The 18,282-nt window shown below is 58.0% G+C and overlaps 2 protein-coding genes across 2 annotated transcripts; one reads left to right on the plus strand and one right to left on the minus strand.

Annotated features, from left to right (window-relative positions):
- Positions 1–470: 470 nt before the first annotated feature.
- On the plus strand, positions 471–13,259 carry BESB_063320 (DNA-directed RNA polymerase I RPA2; the record flags this gene model as incomplete). The annotated part of the gene is made up of 24 exons (XM_029364746.1): positions 471–786; positions 1,127–1,393; positions 1,773–1,971; positions 2,186–2,456; positions 2,768–2,962; positions 3,310–3,429; positions 3,827–3,909; positions 4,119–4,200; positions 4,622–4,729; positions 5,107–5,235; positions 5,673–6,049; positions 6,349–6,426; positions 6,838–7,230; positions 7,576–7,773; positions 8,088–8,202; positions 8,625–8,749; positions 9,133–9,415; positions 9,803–9,922; positions 10,331–10,409; positions 10,739–10,846; positions 11,308–11,414; positions 11,960–12,124; positions 12,584–12,750; positions 13,142–13,259. The coding sequence occupies 24 exons, from the start codon at positions 471–473 to the stop codon at positions 13,257–13,259; spliced, it is 4,203 nt and encodes a 1,400-aa protein (XP_029219454.1).
- Positions 13,260–14,819: 1,560 nt separating this feature from the next.
- BESB_063330 (acyltransferase domain-containing protein) lies at positions 14,820–17,448 on the minus strand (the record flags this gene model as incomplete). The annotated part of the gene is made up of 3 exons (XM_029364747.1): positions 14,820–14,903; positions 15,339–15,482; positions 15,715–17,448. The coding sequence occupies 3 exons, from the start codon at positions 17,446–17,448 to the stop codon at positions 14,820–14,822; spliced, it is 1,962 nt and encodes a 653-aa protein (XP_029219455.1).
- Positions 17,449–18,282: the final 834 nt, after the last annotated feature.

The following is an 18,282-nucleotide window of genomic DNA, read 5'->3' on the forward strand; positions in this document are numbered from 1 at the left end:
GTATTTCATTTTTCGCCCGAGGCTCCTCGACGTGCCGTGCTCTCTCGTCACGGCAGGAAGTTTTCTTCTTCATCTCCGCTTGACGGCCCCACTGAACTCAAGCCGAGCTCACGCGCGAACTCGAGAGTAAGCGAAAAAAAACTCTTCTACACGGTCTAGATGGACTCCACCTTCTAGCTGCCAGATCTGCCTCTGGTTCTTCGTTTCGCAGACTCAAAAACTGGAGGGGTTTCGAGCTTTTCACCTTCTCTTCTCTCTCTTCTACGTTTCCTTCATTCCCTCTCTCTCTCTCTAGGCTCATCTTCTTTGTCTCTTTTCTCGCCCACATCCTTCCTCTTTTCCTCTCCTCCTTTCCTCTCCTTCCTCTATCTGACTTCTCCGCGCTCGCGATCTCGGTCTCCTCTGTAGAGGCGTGGTCTCTTACTTTCCTTTTCTCTTCTCCCTCTCGAGTTCCCCTTTCAGCCCCGGAGATGACCGCCGAAGACGGCCGCGGGCGCAAGAGGCGTCCGCCGCCCACAGGGGCGGAGGACCTCGAGGCGGGTGAGGAGGCGGCTCCTGCCGCCGCGAAGTCCTCGTTTCGGCCTTCGAGCATGCCTGCGTCGCCTCTGCCGCGCGCGGCCTTCAACGCGGCGCTGCAGCAGGCTGTCTTCTCTCACGTGCGCTCCTACGACACCTTCGCCGAGGTATACGTTGAAGAAATGGTCAAAGACCTCCCCGTAGTCTACGTCGACCCGAGCTACGACGCGGACAAACACGAGGCTAACCCCTACTACGCGCCTTCAGACTGTAAGTCGCTCCGCTGCGGCGTTTTGTCGCACCCTGCCTCCCTGATTCAGTCTGCCGCCGGCCTTCCACGAGCGTCTCTGCGCCTCGGCGTTTCGGTGTTTCTATCAAGTGGTCTCCCGGGAGCTGACTTGCAGGCCTTTTCGTGTCTTCTCTCTCTCCGATTTTCGCATTCGGCGACTGCTGGGCGTCTGGCGCGCTGCTGCACCTCGCGCCTTCTGGCTTGCTACTTGCTTCACTCGCTAGCTAGCGCACATCCGCCTGCTTGATTCGCGTCCCTGCGGCCGCGTAGAGCACATGTCATGCCATTGAGAGTCTCCCGTTGTCCATCGGCGTTTCACAGACATCAAACTCGCGGTTTCATCGGTGTCTCTGGGCGCGCCCGTCCGCTTCGACGCTTCGCTCAAGTCTGGGCTGTCGCCGGCGGCGGCCGCAGTCGAGAAGCTCCTTCTGCTTCCGCGGCACTGCCGCGAATCTCACACGACTTACGGCGCGCCGCTGAAGGTCTCCTTCGTCCGCAGCAACAACAAAACCGGCGAGACGCTTCGTAAGGAGGTCGTCGTCGGCGTCGTGCCGCTCATGGTGCGAAGCAGACTCTGCTCCACTCGCGGTAAGCAACTCTCACTCCCGTCTCTGTGACGCGCACGGTGCTGAACCCCTCAGTCCTCGAGCGCTACGAAAGGCGCTACGATTCTGCCGCAGACGCATTTTAACTCTGGACGCCGTGGGGACGGCTGCGGCGACACGGAGCCGCGTCGACAGCGCGCCGAGGCGTCGCTTCGGGCTTGAGAGACGCGAGGTGCGTCGCGCAAAAGGAAAAGGGACGCCGCGCGGAAACGGCTTTCGCGCGAGGCGACGCCGCAGGTTGCATTCACCGCGACGAGTCAAGCGCTGAATACGGGGTCTGAATCGGGGTGGATCCCGAGATGCGTGAGCGCTCTACAGGGTTTAGAATTCGGGGAGAAAAGATTATTTTCGTGTCTGTGCAGGCATGAGCCCCGAGGAGCTGCAGAAGGCCGGCGAAGACGTCGACGACGGCGGCGGATACTTCATCATCAACGGCAACGAGCGCGTGATTCGCTACGTCATTCAGCAGCGCACGAACTTTCCGATTGCGCTCAAGCGCGCAGCCTTTGCAAACCGCGACGCCTTCTGCACTCCGTACGCCGTCCTGCTCAGGAGCCAGAGGTACGAAACAGAGAAAACAGGATTGCAAGGCACAGGACTTTTCTGCGATCGCACGCCGAGTCCTGTGTGTGCCTACGTCGCATGCGCGTAACCGGCTTCACTTCGTAACGGTTTTTACGCGCGTTTCGCCTGTCGCCAGCGCGAGAGCGCGCGTGAGTGTGGCCTCCGCGCGGCGCCGGTCTGAACGGGTCGCGTGGTGCGTTTTCTTGCTCAGGTATGACGGCACTTCGACGTCAAACATTTTGCTGGACGCCGAGGACGGGCGGTGCACGTACCGCATTCTGTTGAATCGCCAGGAGCACTTTTGTTCGTTTTTCCTACTGCTGCGCTGCCTCGCGGGCAATCTCTCGCTCGCGCAGCTCAAGGCGAAGATGCTAGAGGGAGCATGGGCGGACGAGCAGGACTGCGTCGGGCTCAGTCAGCTCTTTGAACAGATCTGGGGACAGGAGGCGCCTTTCGCGGACTCCGACGTCCTCGAAAACCGAGTAAGCCACTTCTCCGCGCCTGAAGCATGCAACTCGAAACCCGGGTTGATAGTTTTCAGCCCTGTGTGCAACAAGCTGGCAGCGCCGGTGCCCGCTTCAGTGTTGGTATTTGGCAGACGGCATGTCGGCAGGGTGTGGCTGGAGAGGAGTCAAGGCTTAGAGAAAGGCGCGGTACAGGTGAGCGCGCAGGAGTTGAATACTAGCGGAGCTGCTCGCGGCGTGTGACGCGGTGGCGCACGTGGCGACGGCCGCTGTGTGCGAAAAAGATCTGTGTGGTGCGGTGTTTTTCTCGTTTTCCGCGCGCTGTTCAGCCTCTGCACCAGCTTGGCCTGGTCTTCTGGCGGGGCGTCTCGTGGCTGCTGCGGCCGGGTAGCAGCTACGAGGACGCGGGCGCATATGTGATTCGCCACTTCGTGCTTCCCCACCTGGACTCCTGGGCAGACAAATTCAACATGGCGCTGCTGATGTACAAGAAACTCCGTCTCTTGAAGCAAGGAAAAATCTCCGTAAGCCGCCTACCCAGCGGATCTAGACGTCTCCACAAACGCGCATGCAGTTTCGCCGCTTGTGTGCCCTGTCTCCAGTCAGGCATCGTGGGGGAGGCCTCGTGGGGGGTCGCGTCTGTGGAAGCGCCGGCTTGCAACTTTGCTCACCACTTAGGTTTAGGGTTCATCGTATACATTTTCTCTGGATACGTTTCCTTCTGGGGTCAGGAGCCCAGGATCTGAAATCCCGCGTTCGAAAGCCGTCCCTCTAGGACGTCTATCTGTCCATCTCTACATCTATATAGCTGTATATATATCTATACGTGAGATTTTAGAAGTTGCTTTGCTGCGTGTTTTGTGGTTTTAAGGCGGAGAGTTTGGATTCCTTCGCCTACCAGGAGGTTGTGCTACCCGGGCAGATCCTCGCGTCGGTGCTGAAGGACGCGCTTTTCTCCTGCCTCGCCAAAATGAGGCTGCATTACCTGCAAGTAGGCGCTGCGGCAAAAGAAATACTATTCATGTCTCTGCGCCTTGCCTCCGGCCTCGCGGTTCTAGACGCGTGGGCACGCGTGCGCACACATGCCGAGCAGGCAGGCCTGCTGTGGTCGTCGTCGCGGCCCTGGACTTCCCAAAAGCATTGCGACGGCCTACCGCCGAGCTCTGGGTTTACCTCCATATATGTATGTATGCATGTATGTATGTATGTGTATGTGTGTTTCTGTGTATGGTCCTGTGTACGTGGTCGTTCTCGGTCTGTTCGAAGTACCGCTGTCCCGCTGCTTAGCAGCGCACTTGGGGGGCCGTCGACAAGACTCGAAACGGTCCCGCGGGTTTCGCGCCGCGTGCTGACTGTCTCTCTGCCTTGGTGTGGCGCGAGTGCTTCAGGAGGTTCGCATGCTGCAAGGCGCCGACCAGAACCCGACGCCGGCGATCTACTCAAACAAGCTCTTCGACGTCGTCACAGATCGGTACGTCTCGCGTGCGCTGCGTTTCGTGCTGCGTCGCTGAGGGCGCGTTTCGGCGCTCGCGTAGCTGGCGGCTGGCGGACGTTCAAGCCTCGCGGGAACGAAACGTCCTCTGCGCGACAGCCGCTTCGTCCCACGCTCAGCGAAACCGTCCCACGTCTTCGTCAGGTGCTCTGCTCTGGGGACGTGTGCGGTCGCTGGAATGTCTGCAGCTGCGCTCCTGAGATCTCCCAGAAGCTTTCCTACTTCATGGCCACGGGCAACATTCGCACGACGCAGCTCGATCTGCAGCAGGTTCGACTTCGCATTGTCGCGCGCTGCTGCCGCGTCGATCTCACACCTCTTTGGGCGCTTCGGGAACAGACAACGCTGCGGCTGCCGCCTTTGCGCTGCTCGCCCTGAGCAAGCGGAATCGCTCGGGACGGGTGCACTCTCGGAGTGCCCCGAGGTGTGCCCGGTGCTATAAAGCGGCGTAGTCATACGCATATCCATATAAACGTATTTCTATGTGTTTATGTATATACATGTATTTATATATATGTATGCGCGGAAATCTTTTGCATGGAACCGGATCTGTTTGGTAGGAGGCGCTGGCGCAGTCGCCTCGGCGTGGTGCTTATGCGCGCTTCTCAGGCTGGGCGCCGTTTCTGCGCGCCTGTCCCCCCCGTATCCATTCTCCGCGCAGTGTTCGTCTCCTTCCGTTTTTGACCCGCAGCTCTCAGGGTGGACTGTGACAGCGGACCGGCTAAACATCCATCGATTCCTATCGCACTTCCGCGCCGTCCACCGTGGGCAGTTCTTCACGACCATGAAAACGACTTCGGTAGGCATCCTCCACGTTGCATCTGCATCGATCCATAATCCTTCCCCCTCCCTCGCCGACGTGTCCGTGCATTCGTGTTTTCACTGCGTCGCGCTGTAGTCCAGCGCCCTCTTGGGATATCGGGCGCTTTCTAGATCTCGCCGTGGGCGTCCTTTTGCTCGCCGTGTGCCCCGCAGCCGCCGTGGACGGAGTCTTTGAGTCCGCGGATTCATCAATCTGTTATGTTCTACTAACATATTTGGTCCTTGCTCGCTCGTTCATGGGTTCCAGTGCTGGTCTTGAGAATTATATTCTGTGCATCTCGGCTACCGTCTTTACTGCTCGCACGTCAAGTATTCTCGAGACACCACTGTCTTCTGCTCGGTGTCGGTTTTCAGGTTCGCAAACTGCTCGGAGAAACATGGGGATTCCTCTGCCCTGTACATACGCCTGACGGTGCGCCATGCGGTCTTCTGCTCCACCTCGCGCAGTCCGCAGCGCCCGTCGCGCTCCCCCCCGATAGAAAAGTGAGTCCGACAACTTGCGACGAGCGCAGCGACGCACTGGTTTCAGACGCGGGAGGCTTTATCTTGCTGAAGGCGACCTTTTGCATGCCGACGTGAGCGCGGCGCCCAGAGGGGGAGGAGACGCGATTCACGTCGTGAAAGTCTCAAAAAGCCCCTAGGTACACACGGTTCACTAGAGTTCGCAGCGATGTGCTTCAAACGCCCTTTTCTGTGCCTGATGCATCCTCACGAAAAAGGGGTGGGGTGTCGGCAGCCTCACAGTTTTCTCCCAGGGGCACGCACCTCGTGGCTGCCGTCGCCCGAAAGGCCCGCGACCGCGTGGAGCACCAGGCGACGCGTCGGCGAGCACTCGAACGCATGCTGGCGGCTTTACGGAGAGGCTCGCTCGATAGAGTGTGTCTCATTGTCGTGTGGCGCCGGTGTCTTTGCGGCTTCAGGCGATCGCGAGCATTCGGTTGTTCCTTCACAAGCAGGGGATCTGCGTCGACCTCGAGGGCATCTCGGGCCTCCCGCCGGCGGACCTGGGCGCCTCCGTCCGCCTGGCCTCGCGCCCTGTGTCTCTGGCGCCGCCCGCAGCTTCGGCCGAGTCGGCAGAGCCTGCGGACGCGACTGAGTCTTCGGAGACGTCGCCCGCGGTCTCCGCGCCCTCTGCGGGCGCCGCATCCACCTTCCCGCTGGTCGTGGACGGGGCGGTTGTCTGCCACCTCGACAGAAAAGACTTCTTCTACTGGGTGGAGCGCTTCCGCGACCTCAAGAGCAAGGAGGCCGAGGACTTCAAGCAGCACTGGGAGGTCGTCGGCTTTCCTCACAAAGGGTAGGCTCGCGACGCGGACAATATAAGTATATATTTATACTTTGTGTGTTTACCTCCGTTGGCTGCATTCATTTGGCTAGGAGAACATATGTGCGTCCTCGAGCGTTTGTGAGTATTGCGTACTGGGAAACGCTTGACGCCTTCTTGCCGGCCGCCTGTACCCAGGCGTGTATGTTTGCATGCACCTATTTATAAACGAGTACATCCACCTTTTGCAGTGCCGTCGGCGTGTGTGCGCACTTTCTTTCTGTACGCGTTTTGGCGTGTCGCTGTTGATGTGCGTTGATGTGGCCCTGCAGCGGAAACTTGGAGAGCATTTTCATTTTCACGTTTCCAGGTCGCCTCGTGCGTCCCGTGAGGCACATCAAGAGCGGCCGGTAGGGATCGGAGACTCGCAGAGGCTTCGCCTTTCTACTTGCCGGCGACAACTCACAGCCCCCATCCTCCTCCCCAAGGACTGTGGCTTCCGTGTGCACGTTTAGTGTCGTGGCGCGCCGCGCCTGTGTTCGCCGGAGAGCAGGAGCCAGCGGTGTGTTCGGCCCTGCAGCTGCATACATCCTATGTATATAAAACAGTGTTTGCGTATGTGTACAAATATGTCTGTATGTATTTGGATCTGTATAGGAAGACCCCTGGAGAGGATAGACCCTAGATTTGCACGTAAAAACGGCGAGTCGTCCGTCCTTAAGGCGTGTGTTTGTCGGCGTTTGACTCCCGCGCCCTGCGCGGTCCGGGGGAGGCGCTACAGTCTGCAGCTTCACTTTGCGTCTTTTTTTTATGTTCTGCAGAATCGAGTATATTGGTCCTCTGATGCAGCCGTGGGCGGCGATCGCGTGCCGACCGTCGGACGTGAAGCGCAATGACCGTCTGCGGAAGCTGCATGAGCCGATCATTTCCGAAGTTCTTTCCTCCTCTAGCGGGAGCTCGAAGGACGCCTTGGCTTGGCGCTTCCAGGCGCTCGCAGGCACGCCCCCGAGCAAGGCGAAGAAGTCGAGCTCGGGCGCCGCGCGCGAGGATGACAAGCCGTTCCCGCTGATTGGCGCCGGCGAGGCGACGGGAACGGACGCGCTCTTCGCTTTCAACGCCCCGGTGCAGTACGAATACGTCGAGCTGAAGTCCTCCGCCTTCCTTAGCATCGCCGCCAGTCTGACGCCCTACAGCCACCACAATCAAAGTCCGAGGTAGGCATCGCGCGACCCCGTGAGGCAGGAGGAAACGTGGCACGGAGTTAGAGTTTCCAGTTTTTTCTAACTCCCCGGCATCAGTTCAGAGGACCCTGTCTATACCTCCACGTCTAAACGTATATATATATATATATATTCTATATATGCGTGTATATGTGTATTATTTGCATGCGTTGGTCAGTTTGTTCTTGCGTTAGTCCTGAAATGTCGTCTCTTTTTGTGCAGTGGGAAGCGTCTCGCGTCTCATGAAGCCTGGCCTTGCTTCAGTCATCGAGGCTGTAGTCTATTGTGTGCATGGTGGGCACGCTTTGCATCCGTGTCTGCGATGTTTGTTTTTCTCAGAAACATTTACCAGTGCCAAATGCTTAAGCAGACGATGGGGACTCCGTTCCACTCTGTGCCATATCGCCACGACAACAAAGCGTACCGACTCATCACGCCGCAGCGCCCGCTCGTGCGAACCGAGGACTACCGGCGTTTTGACTTCGATGACTATCCCAGCGGCGTCAACGCGGTCGTTGCTGTCATGTGCTACACGGGGTACGCCTCGTCAAGCGCTCGCGAGAGAGGGACAGCTAGCAGATTGTGCGGCATGCGCGCGTTTCGTGCGTTCGTCTCTCTGCTTGCTTTCTTCAGTCGGGGCGTGACGCACCTGCAGCTGCTTTTGAATCTGCTGGATAGCTCGTTCAAAGAGATCCTAACGCCTGGCGCCGCGAGTTACCTCTGCCGCTCTCCGCGTCTGTTGTTCTGTTCCTGTTCTCTGGGCTGGGTCCGCGCTCGCTGATTTTTTGCTCCCTCTCTCTCGGAGTCCTTGGGTGTTCAGTCTGTCTCTCCGTTCTCCTCTGTTTGTGCAGTTTTGATATGGAAGACGCAATGATTCTGAACAAGGCGTCGATGGAGCGCGGCGCCTTCCACGGATGCGTCTACAAGACCAAAGTCATCGACGCAGCGCCGGCCTCAGCTCGCATGGTAACCCTCCTCATAGTGGCAGGTTTCGTCGTGCGCCTCTTGAAGCGTAGTAATGCATGCATAGTTATGAAAATATTTATATTTGTTTTCACGGTTATGCGAATCAGCACCTCTATCCGGACGCGCAGACTGCGGAAAGAGGTGCTCGCCTTTATCTCGTGAGGCACGGGTCAACTCACAATCCCTACACAGGTGCCCACATGCATGCATGCCCACAGATAGATAGATAGATAGATAGATAGATAGATTGATTGTTTGATTGATTGATTGATTTCTAGATAGATATATATGTGCTGACTGATGTAAGTTGTATACATATATCATACGTGTATATGTATATGTATTCGAATATATGAATATTACTGCGACTTGCAGGAAGCTGTTGCCTGTGCAGTTGAATGGAATTCGACTGGGGTTTTCAGGGCACAGCGGCGCAGTACACTTTCAGCAACGTCAACGCCTTTGGCAGGAAGCACGTGATGGGCCTTGACGGCGATGGCTTCCCGCCGATCGCCGCCAGGCTCGAGAAGGGCGAGACCTACTGCAGGTGCGTCGGCGTATCCACTTTTGAAGCGTTTCATATCGACTCGTGTTTTCGTCGCTCTTCTGCTCCTTTGCTTTGTCGCTGTGAAGCGACCGGCCGGCGACTCTTCTTGGCATCGTTCCCCGCGTCGTTATGTCTCTGCTGATGCGGCCTGTACAACTCTGTCGCAGCGTGCCTTTCGCGTCGACACCACCACCGCATTTATACATACATATATATATATATATGTATGCATACTCATATATATATATATATATGCGCACGTTCATTAGCTATGTAGGAACATGGAGGCGTAGAACGGCGTAGATGGTCTGACTTTGCAGAGGAGTTTGGCACGTCGAGACTGGCACGCAGGATTGGAGATCTTTTTTTTCGAATCTTCTCAGAGTACAGACATCGTCTTCGTCGTCGTCGTTTCTCTCAAATAACGGAGGCGCGATTCAGCACGGGTACAAGGACGGAGAGACTGCGTACGTCGACGGCGTGACTTTTATTTCGCCGCCCGAGTCTTCGCAGGAGCGCTTGGCTGCGGCAGGCCTCAAAGGCTGCCGAGCGTCGCTGCGCTTGCGCTGCGTCCGAAAGCCTGTGATCGGCGACAAATTCGCCTCCCGCCATGGGCAGAAGGGGATTCTCTCGATGCTCTGGCCCCACGAAGACATGCCTTTCACGGTGAGTGCGCCCGCATTCACCGCAGAACACGACGGGGGACGCGCCCCTGGGCAAGCTCAGCGCTGCGTGGGAGGAGTCACTCGCATGCTGCGCATCTCCGCGGCGCAGCGAGGCGGCAGTGCGGATCAGCGCTCGGACACAGACGGCGCGAGGTAGCCCTGGAGAAGGCCAGAAGGCCGGGGGTAGAGGTGGGCGCAGCTTTGCAGTTTACGCGCAGAGTGCACAGCCAGAGGACCAGGCTTCCTAAGACACCGCTGCTACAAACTTCGGGTGCATTTCTGCGCGCCGTGGGAGGGGGGAGGGTTCAGGGGGAGGCGGTGAGCTCGGTTTTCGACGTCTCCTAGGCGAGCCATTTTTGCGGCTGGGTGAGCCGTCTGACTTGCGCAGGAATCGGGTCTGGTGCCCGATATTCTTTTCAATCCGCACGGCTTCCCGAGTCGCATGACGATCGGGATGCTCATCGAAAGCATGGCGGGCAAGGCCGCCGCAGTCCACGGCGCGTACCAGGTGAGATCCGCGCTCGCACACACTTACACATACATCTGCACGCGCACTTGGGTGCAAGAAGGTAAACCTTCTTCTACCCTCCTCGCCCTGCGAGGCAGAGGTGTCGGTGGGCACCCGCCGGCTTGCCGGGGGGCGGCGCGGGCCGGCGGACAGGCCTGAAGCTGTCCGTCGGCGCGGTGAGAGTGTGTGTATCGGCATCGCTCTTCTGGACTGAAAACCTGTCCGTAGAGCTTGAACGCTAGATATCGCCTGCAAACAGACACATGTGTGGATCGGGGTTGCGTTGCACCACTTGTGCGTTCGTCGTCCCGGACATCCCAAGACGCTCAGAGAGAGTTTCGGTCGCGTTTTTTCCACATTTGACTCCGCCTTCAAACTCTCGCCTTCTGTCGCCCACTCCGCCTTCAGGACGCGACGCCATTCCGCGAGTTCCCGCCGCAGACTGCTCAGGGAACGAATAAGTGGCTAGACCAAGGAGGCTACCATGGTGAGAAGCAGACACGCCCCCGTGGCCTCACGTCTTTTCAGCGTCGTTTCCTTTTCGTACCAACTACACATATAACATTCCTATACATGTCGGGGTTCGGAAGCCTCGCGGGCTAACCCTGCAGTCGCCTTGGTGTCTCGCGTTTTAGTGACGAAGGTATTTGTGTTTCCGTTGTGGATTTGCGAAGTCGCGTGGGTGGCTATCGTCCGCGTCTTTTTCAACGCCGTGGAGCGACACGTTCATGGGTATGGCCGCGAGGTGGAGAGTCACCAGGGGAGGGGGTTCGCCCGGAGGTGACTGATTCACTTTCTCTCCTTTTTTCTTTGCAGGCTGGGTGAAGCGAGGCGAGCGCTATCGCACTCCCGAGGAGGAGCGTCAGGCACAGCAGGAGCCTGAGACGCCCGTGGACTACTTCGGAAAAGCCCTGCTTCGAGCCGGTGCGTGCATGCGTCGCACATCGATCATTCAAAGACGTTTCTTCTGTGTTTGGTGCAGGCCTCCAATTCTTCGTATTTTCTACAGGCATGTGTGGACGTAGATGCGTAGTAGCATGTTGTATAGGCACGCATATATATATATATATATATATATATATATATATATGTGTATTTGGAATCCGGAAAGCCGTGTAGCTTGCGTTCGTCTGTTCTCCAGGTGTGTGCGGGTGTCTTGCAGATTCACACGTGGCCTGCTCGTTCGTCTTTGCTAGTCAATCGCATCACGTATTCCTCTGCCACGGTTTGCATGCGCGTCTCTGCCTCGTCTTTCCTTAGCAATTGTTCATGTTCACGCTGTCAGTGTGTAGCCGCGCGTCCCTGTGCAGCTGTTTGATAGCGCGCACGTGGCGGTGCTATTTTATTTTGGATTTTCTCCCGTTGCGCGCGCCGGTTTTCTGCAGGCTACCAGTACTACGGCACGGAGGAGCTCTACAGTGGCGTCTACGGAGTGCCCCTGACGGCCCACATCTTCACTGGCCTCATTTACTATCAAAGGCTCAGGCACATGGTAACTATTGCATGCATGTATATATATAAGTATATGCATACGTATTCGACCCCACATTGTGTGAGGATATAGATGGATGTCTGTCACCGTTCAGAGTCGTTTCGGGGGGTCTTTTTCGTGAGGACTCGATGCGTGCCATGGTTAGGAGAGCTGATTCAAAGACAATTGGCGACTCGACGACGCGCCTGAATCTCCGGAGCTGCCGGTCGGCGGCTGCGGAATGAGGGCGTTTGGAGATTCGCGCAGAGATTTAGAGTCCGTCGGCACGTAGTCTACAAATGCACCTAGGCGCGCCACTGTGTAGTCCGTGTCCTATACGCGTAGGTACTCATGCACAGAAGTCTGCAAGTTTTCGCATATATATATATATATATATATATATATATATAAAACCCTAAACCCTATATATATATATATATATATATATATATATATATATATATATATATATATATTGGAGTCCGTCGCGGGCTCTTCCCGGCTCTGCGTGTTGCCTAGAAACCCAAGTTTTTTCCTCGCTTTCGTTGGATACGTTTTCTTTCCAGGTTACGGACAAGCACCAAGTTCGTGCGACAGGTCCTGTCGATGCGCTGACGCATCAGCCTGTCAAAGGCAGAAAGCGCCACGGAGGCGTGCGGTTTGGCGAGATGGAGAGAGACGCGCTCATCGCCCACGGAGCCGCTGCGCTCCTGCAGGATCGTCTCCTGCACGTATGTCGCGCCTCTGCGGTGCCGTCTCAGTGCCCCCGCGCAATCGTACAAACCCCGCTCAGCAGGCCGTCAGGCGTCGTCAGAGCCGCAGCACCTATATATCTGTCTCTATAGATATGTACAGGGATATATATCTGCATATCGTGAGTCATGTGCATCTGTTTTTGTGCACTAGAAAGGGATTCCTAGGTTCGTATAAATTACACTTTTTTGGGGAGGGAAAACGGCTTCCGAACCACCAACATATCCAAGTAGACATACCTCTGAAGCAGACTTCCACGCAGTAGTTGATAACTACGACTCTCGCGTCGGTGTCTCACGCCACGCAGATGGCGCGTGTGGTTCCACCGGCCGTGTGCCTGAGTACGTGCATGACGTCGGTTTTCCGGCAAGTCACCTGTCTGCGCGTGTGCACGAACTTTGCCTTTTCACTGTGCTTCCCGCTGCTGCCTCCTTCAGTGCTCGGATGCGCACAAAACCTTTTGCTGCCCTGCATGCGGGAGCATTTTGACGCCGGCGGTCTCGCCGACGCTGCGCGGAAGGAACGTCGGCGGCAAGCGGACGGTGCCTCTGTGCAAGGTCTGCCACGTGCCTTGCCGCCTCATCATGATTCCTTACGTGTTCAGGTAGGGTTTAGATCTCAATGAGCGCGAGCGGAAGCAGAACGCGGTGCGCGCCGACTCGCTTCGGCGTTTGAGGGGGGGCCTTGGGGGTCTGGGGGTCCTATCTGCCCGGGGTTGCAGCTGTGAAGGTAAGTCGAGGAGTCTTTTTCTGTGCTGACTTCCGAAGCTGGCGATAAGGGAACTGGCGGGGGGGGTGGAGTCAAGGACACTCTGTCGACGTCGTGGTAGTACATAACCGGGGAAAGTAGTGGCTATAGGAAGTAGATAGTCTATTCCGGGCACACCTCGTCTTTTGTCGGTGTGCGCTCAATCTAAATTCATCTACAACTTTGGTTTCTTAGTTGCAATTACCGTCGTTCTCAACTGCGTTTTCCGGCGCATGGTTTTTCTCCAGGTATCTCGCGAACGAGCTCGCCGCGATGAACGTCACAATTCGGCTCAAACTCGCCGAATTCGGTCAGCCCCTAGGCATGAAGCCGAAAACTGCTTTGGGCCCTGTAGAGGCCAAATAGCGCCAGCGCGTCGCCATCCCGTCGGTGCCAGGAAGACGCCGTGGCGAAGGCTGAAGCTCGTGGGAGACCCGCGCCCGCGGAACGCAGTGCAGTGGCGGTGCGCCTTCTGTGAAGAGCATTCAGCTGTTTGGTTGATCTCGCGCGACGGTTTGTCTCACTGTTGATTTCGCCGCCGGTGTGCCTGTCTTGTCTCTCTCGTTAGCGCCCTAGGGCGCGGTCTGGATTACCCTCTTGGCCAGCTGTGGGTCTGTGATAACGCACCGTCTTGCTCGTTTCCTTGTCTCTTTCGTCTCCAACTTTTCCTCTCAAAGCACCAGGTGCTGCTTTGGGTCCTCCTCACTTCACTCTGCCTCTCGTTTCCGTTCCGCCTCCATTCCTCGTACTGCTGCGGTGCTGAGCTACCTCTTTCTGATGGAGTTTCTCCGATTCGCCGCTTCGTGAGCGCACGGGCTGGTCACGCCCGGCTTCGCCCGACACTCACGCTAATTGATTCCCTTCAGAAAGTTGAGCAAAGCGTGGTGCAGCTAAACCGTTTCCTGCGCTTCTGAGGCAGGTATGCGCTTTTGGCCGCCACGTCGAAGAAGCGAAACGCATCCTCAAATTAGCATTATTTCTCTGGAGGAAAACATGTATTCAAAATCGATTTTGGGGTTGGTCTGTCGCACAGTCCGCGCACGGGGCTTACCGACAGACGCGTATTCAAATGTGAGGTGTTTGACACGACACTGCCAGCTGACAAGCCGACTCGACGGTACCCAAAGGACTAAGCGCAACAGCACGTAATGAATATTCGCTGGTTAGGGTTGCGGGCTGGGAATGACAGGTTGCGGGACATGAAGAAACGAAGTCGTCCTGGCGAGTGAAGAGAGACTTGCACGACGCCAAGGGGCGAAATCACACACGTTAATACACAGAGCCAAGTTCACATTTTTTCCCACTGCACTTCCCGCGTCGGCGTAGACGCTCGCAGGGACACGGTTCAGTCAGGCATCACTCAAACGCGTAGGCGCATGCAACAAGCAGGCCTACGCTGTGGCAACAAGAATACAAAGGTGGACAGCACTGCGTCTTTGTTCACACTCGCATCGTCAATTTCCCACTTCCCGCAAATTGCTCAGGCCACCTTCCAGTCTCTTCCCTGCTGCATGAGCTAGCATACGTACAGAGACAGCACTTTCTGCAGGTTATGCAGAAACACATGCACGCGTGCGCAGGAAACGCGAGATGCCTGTTCCAAGAGCCAATCTGCATCTGCGGCGCGAAGTCCTCGGATGCCCAACCCGGCAGGCTCAAGCAGATGGGATGACGCTCCATAGAGGGGCGCAGGGGGGAACTGGGGAAACAAACATTTTTATCTACCAGTCATCGCGCTGTAGCATTCACGCTCCTCTCTGAGGCATCGCGTCCTTGTCTCGCGGCTGAGTCAGATGTCTTTTGGTTCACCTGCCGCGCCTTACCCGCCGTCCCTTTCGTCTCCAAAATCTCCTCGGTTCGCGAAGCGGTCGCCTACGTGTTTGTCCGGGGCTCCGCGCCCTTCGCGCGCTCTCGAGAGTAGCGCTGCTACTCTTCGTTCGCGGAGAGCGGCTGCTGGCTCTCAGGAAGCGCGGAGCGAACCGCTTCCCACGCCTCAGTACGAAGCTCGTCCTGCAGGCGATTGCGCACGCACACGAGCGACGACGCGGGCGCCTAGGGTGCAGTTGCTTCGATAAATCTATCGTCGCTATCCGCATGATCCCCCTTCAGTCCTGTACGTTTGCTTTTTCTCGTCACTGTCGGCTCTCGTCCCTCCCCGAGTCTCCGCGCACGCTGTCACAGCTGCAGTCTGACTGGCAGGCCCGCACTGGCAGGCTACGAGGAAGGTAGCTCCAATCTGGTAGCATGGTGCGACAGCATGTAGCAATCGCAACAGTCATTTTGCGTTGTCTCCAGCCACATGCTCGCAGCGCCTATCTCTCCGCCTGAAAAGTTTCGCAAGTGCTGGAGCTTCGCGCCGCCGACCTCCCCCCCCATCTCGTTTTTCGCTTGCTTCCCTCTCCACCTCCGTCGAGCCCCTTAAGTCCCTGCCATCGCTTTCCTCACGTGGGTTTTGCCGTTTGGCGAGATCGGCGGATGAATGACGACCTTCAGGCTGCCAGGTGGCGGCCGCGCAGGGGGCAGAAGGGACTTTGCAGGGAGCAGCGAGTGCGTGCCAGTGATGCTTATCGGCACGACGCGCGTTTTCGTCTGCACAGGAGAGCAAAGGAGAAGGTACAGTAAATCCACGGCCTGCCGCTCCGAGTGAACGAGCGAACGACCAACCGGCTGGCGAAACGGTACATGCACAGGAGGGTTTGGGGTTTAGGCTTTAGGGTTTAAACGCGGGAAAAGCTAAACGTGCTAGGGTCGGTGGATGGACGAGGAGACAGAAGGAGGCACACTAACGATAGGCCGCGGACGGGCGCCCACGGTCCCCTACTTGGATGGCGAGCCGAAAAACGCCTCCTTTATCGAAGGGATCTAGTCGACCATCCGCGCTCCGTTTTCCTTCTGGAAACGCGACCAGGCCAGCGCCTTCTTCTGCGACTTCTGCTGCGTCCTTCGCCTCGCCACTGGTTCCAGCCGCTCGTCGCCCGTCACCTTTTCTCTCGCGGCCCTTCAGGAGGCGCAGCGTCTCCCGGAACAGCGCGAGGTGGCTTTCGGGCGAGTCACGGTCGACAGTGGGACAACCGGAGAGCCGCATGGCGAGCCCGACGACGGGGGCGGCGAGGAGTTCGACCTTCGCCACGAAGCGCAGACAGCGGGGGACTGCGAGCGCGATGTAGGCGACATCCATCAGGGAGCAGTGGTTAGCCACGAAGATGACTTTTTCGTCGCTCGGCGGCAAGTTCTCCCTTCCCACAATCTCCGGCGTGCAGCCGATCATGTTTGAAAACATTCGGCCCCAGAACGTGTTGATGCGCCAGGCGAACCGCCGCGCGCGCTCGGCGACAGTCTCCCGCCACGAGGACGACGGCGCGAAGCGCGCGGCGACGGCGGCGACTGGCGCCGAGAGCGCAAGGGCCGTCACGCCTTGGTGCAGACGAAGCGCCGCCCACCAGATGCTGCCAGTTATCGCAGTGGTCGCGAAGCAGTGGAGACCGAAGAGCGACGCAGCCGGCCGCGAACCAAGCGGCTGCGGCGACGCAGAAGCGCGCGTAGGCTCCGCGGCGGAATCCGCTGGAGGCGAAGGAGAAACTGACGACGCAGCAGCGCTCTCCCGCGACGCCAGCAAGGCGCCTGGGTCACTGTCGCGACGAACGCGCAGCGGCAACAGCGGAGATAACGGCGAGGAGCGAGAAGACATGGGCGGCGCTGTGGAGGCACGAAGCCAGGAGCTCGAAGAGACGGAGGCGTGGGGGAAGAAGGACAGGAAGGCGGGGCGGTCGTGTGCAGGCCGAGCAAGAGAAAAGAATCTCGAGGAGAGCGAAGCGGCGAGTTCATCCGGAGCAGTCACGCAGGCTCCTGTGCCGCGGCCTGCAAGATGGCAAGAGGTCTGAGGGCCTGGAAACAGAAAAGCCGCCGGAGACCTCGCGAAGGGGGACGTTGGGAGGTGGTCGCTTCCCAGTGTCTGTCCGCATCCCCACTCTCTGCCGTGAGTTTTGACGTCGTGAAACGAGCCGCGGGTGGCGCCCGATCGCGTGTTGTTGCAGAGCTCTGTTTGGCCTCCGTCGAAGGTGAGCGCACACGAGGCAAGCGGCGCAGACGCCTTTCTCCGTCGCTCGTCTCCTCCAGTCGGCGGCCTCATCGGCGCCAGAAGACGGTCGCCGGCAGGGGGGAAGCGGCGATGCTGGTCGCGGAGGGCGTCGCGCGGCGACAGGGCACGCGGAGGCAAGGCGTAGCCGGATAACGCAGAGGAAACCGAGGGCGCTGAAGCAGGCGCTGCACACGCGTGACTGACGAGGGAGAGGAGAGAAAGGGCTCCAAGCCAGACGGCGCGACTCCGCGAGCTGCCCTTCCGCGCCGAAGCGGAGGAAAACCATGACTCGAACCCCGCAAATGGAGAGCCTCGAGAAGCAAACAAACGCCAGGATGGAAAAGCAGCAGGCGCGCGAGCCCTGGCGCGCTCTTCTAAACGCGCTGCGTTATCGACAGGAAACAGGGGAAACGGCTGCCCGTAGGAGAAGTTAGGCGCACACCCCAGAGGCGATATGCGCGCAGCTTCTCTCCCCATCTTGGCGCACAGCCCGCGTTCGACACCTTCTGATGCCGAGAGACACAGAGGACATTCCTCGTTCAGTGAAAACGCGCAAGCAGCGGGCTGAGGATAAAGGGCCTGAGCGCCGCCGGGCGAGGCAGCCGCAGCGGGGAACGGTCGTCGGCAGCTTCTCCGCAAGGCTCAGCAACGGAGATGCGCAGAGACAGAAAACAAGGAAGGAGAGACAGAAACCGAACGAGCAGACGAGACGCGGGAGCCAAGCACTCTTTTTCTCATCATCTCTCGTTCCGCGCCTGGCGTCGCAGGCGCTCTCCCCTCAGGGAACGGCCTCCGGCATGCCGTCGAAGAGAAACGAAAGCGCGCATCCAGAGGGCACGTTTTGGGATTGCAGGCCGCCCCGTCGCCTCTCAGACGCTTCAACAGGTGGAGGGGAGAGCCTGTCATGTAGTTCTGTACAGCAGCTTTTCTGTTTGTTCCCTGTCACGTACTTCTGTGCACCCAAGCTGAAGTTTGCGAAAGGTTCGTTGCTCAATCTCTCGGCCACTCTCGCCCTCTTTCTCGAGAGGAGGGACCTGAAACACAGTGTGTGGAAACTGCGGATAAAGAGATGTTGAGGGCGCGCCGTCCTTTCGTCGTCATCTCGCAGCCTGCACGGGCTGCGGCTTCGGCCGACCAGCGCCGAGGCTCCAGAGAAGATGAGTTCCTGGTGTTCAGCTGCGCATGCCTTTATGACGACGTGTGTGCGGCTCCACAGAATGCCGTTGGAAACGCACGAGTGCACCGAGACAGAGAGAGAGGGAGAGAGGAAGGGAGAGAGAGGAGACGGTGTTGAGGTCACTCGGGTGCCCG

This window comes from Besnoitia besnoiti, chromosome V, assembly GCF_002563875.1.
Source record: "Besnoitia besnoiti strain Bb-Ger1 chromosome V, whole genome shotgun sequence".
Lineage (NCBI taxonomy): Eukaryota > Apicomplexa > Conoidasida > Eucoccidiorida > Sarcocystidae > Besnoitia > Besnoitia besnoiti.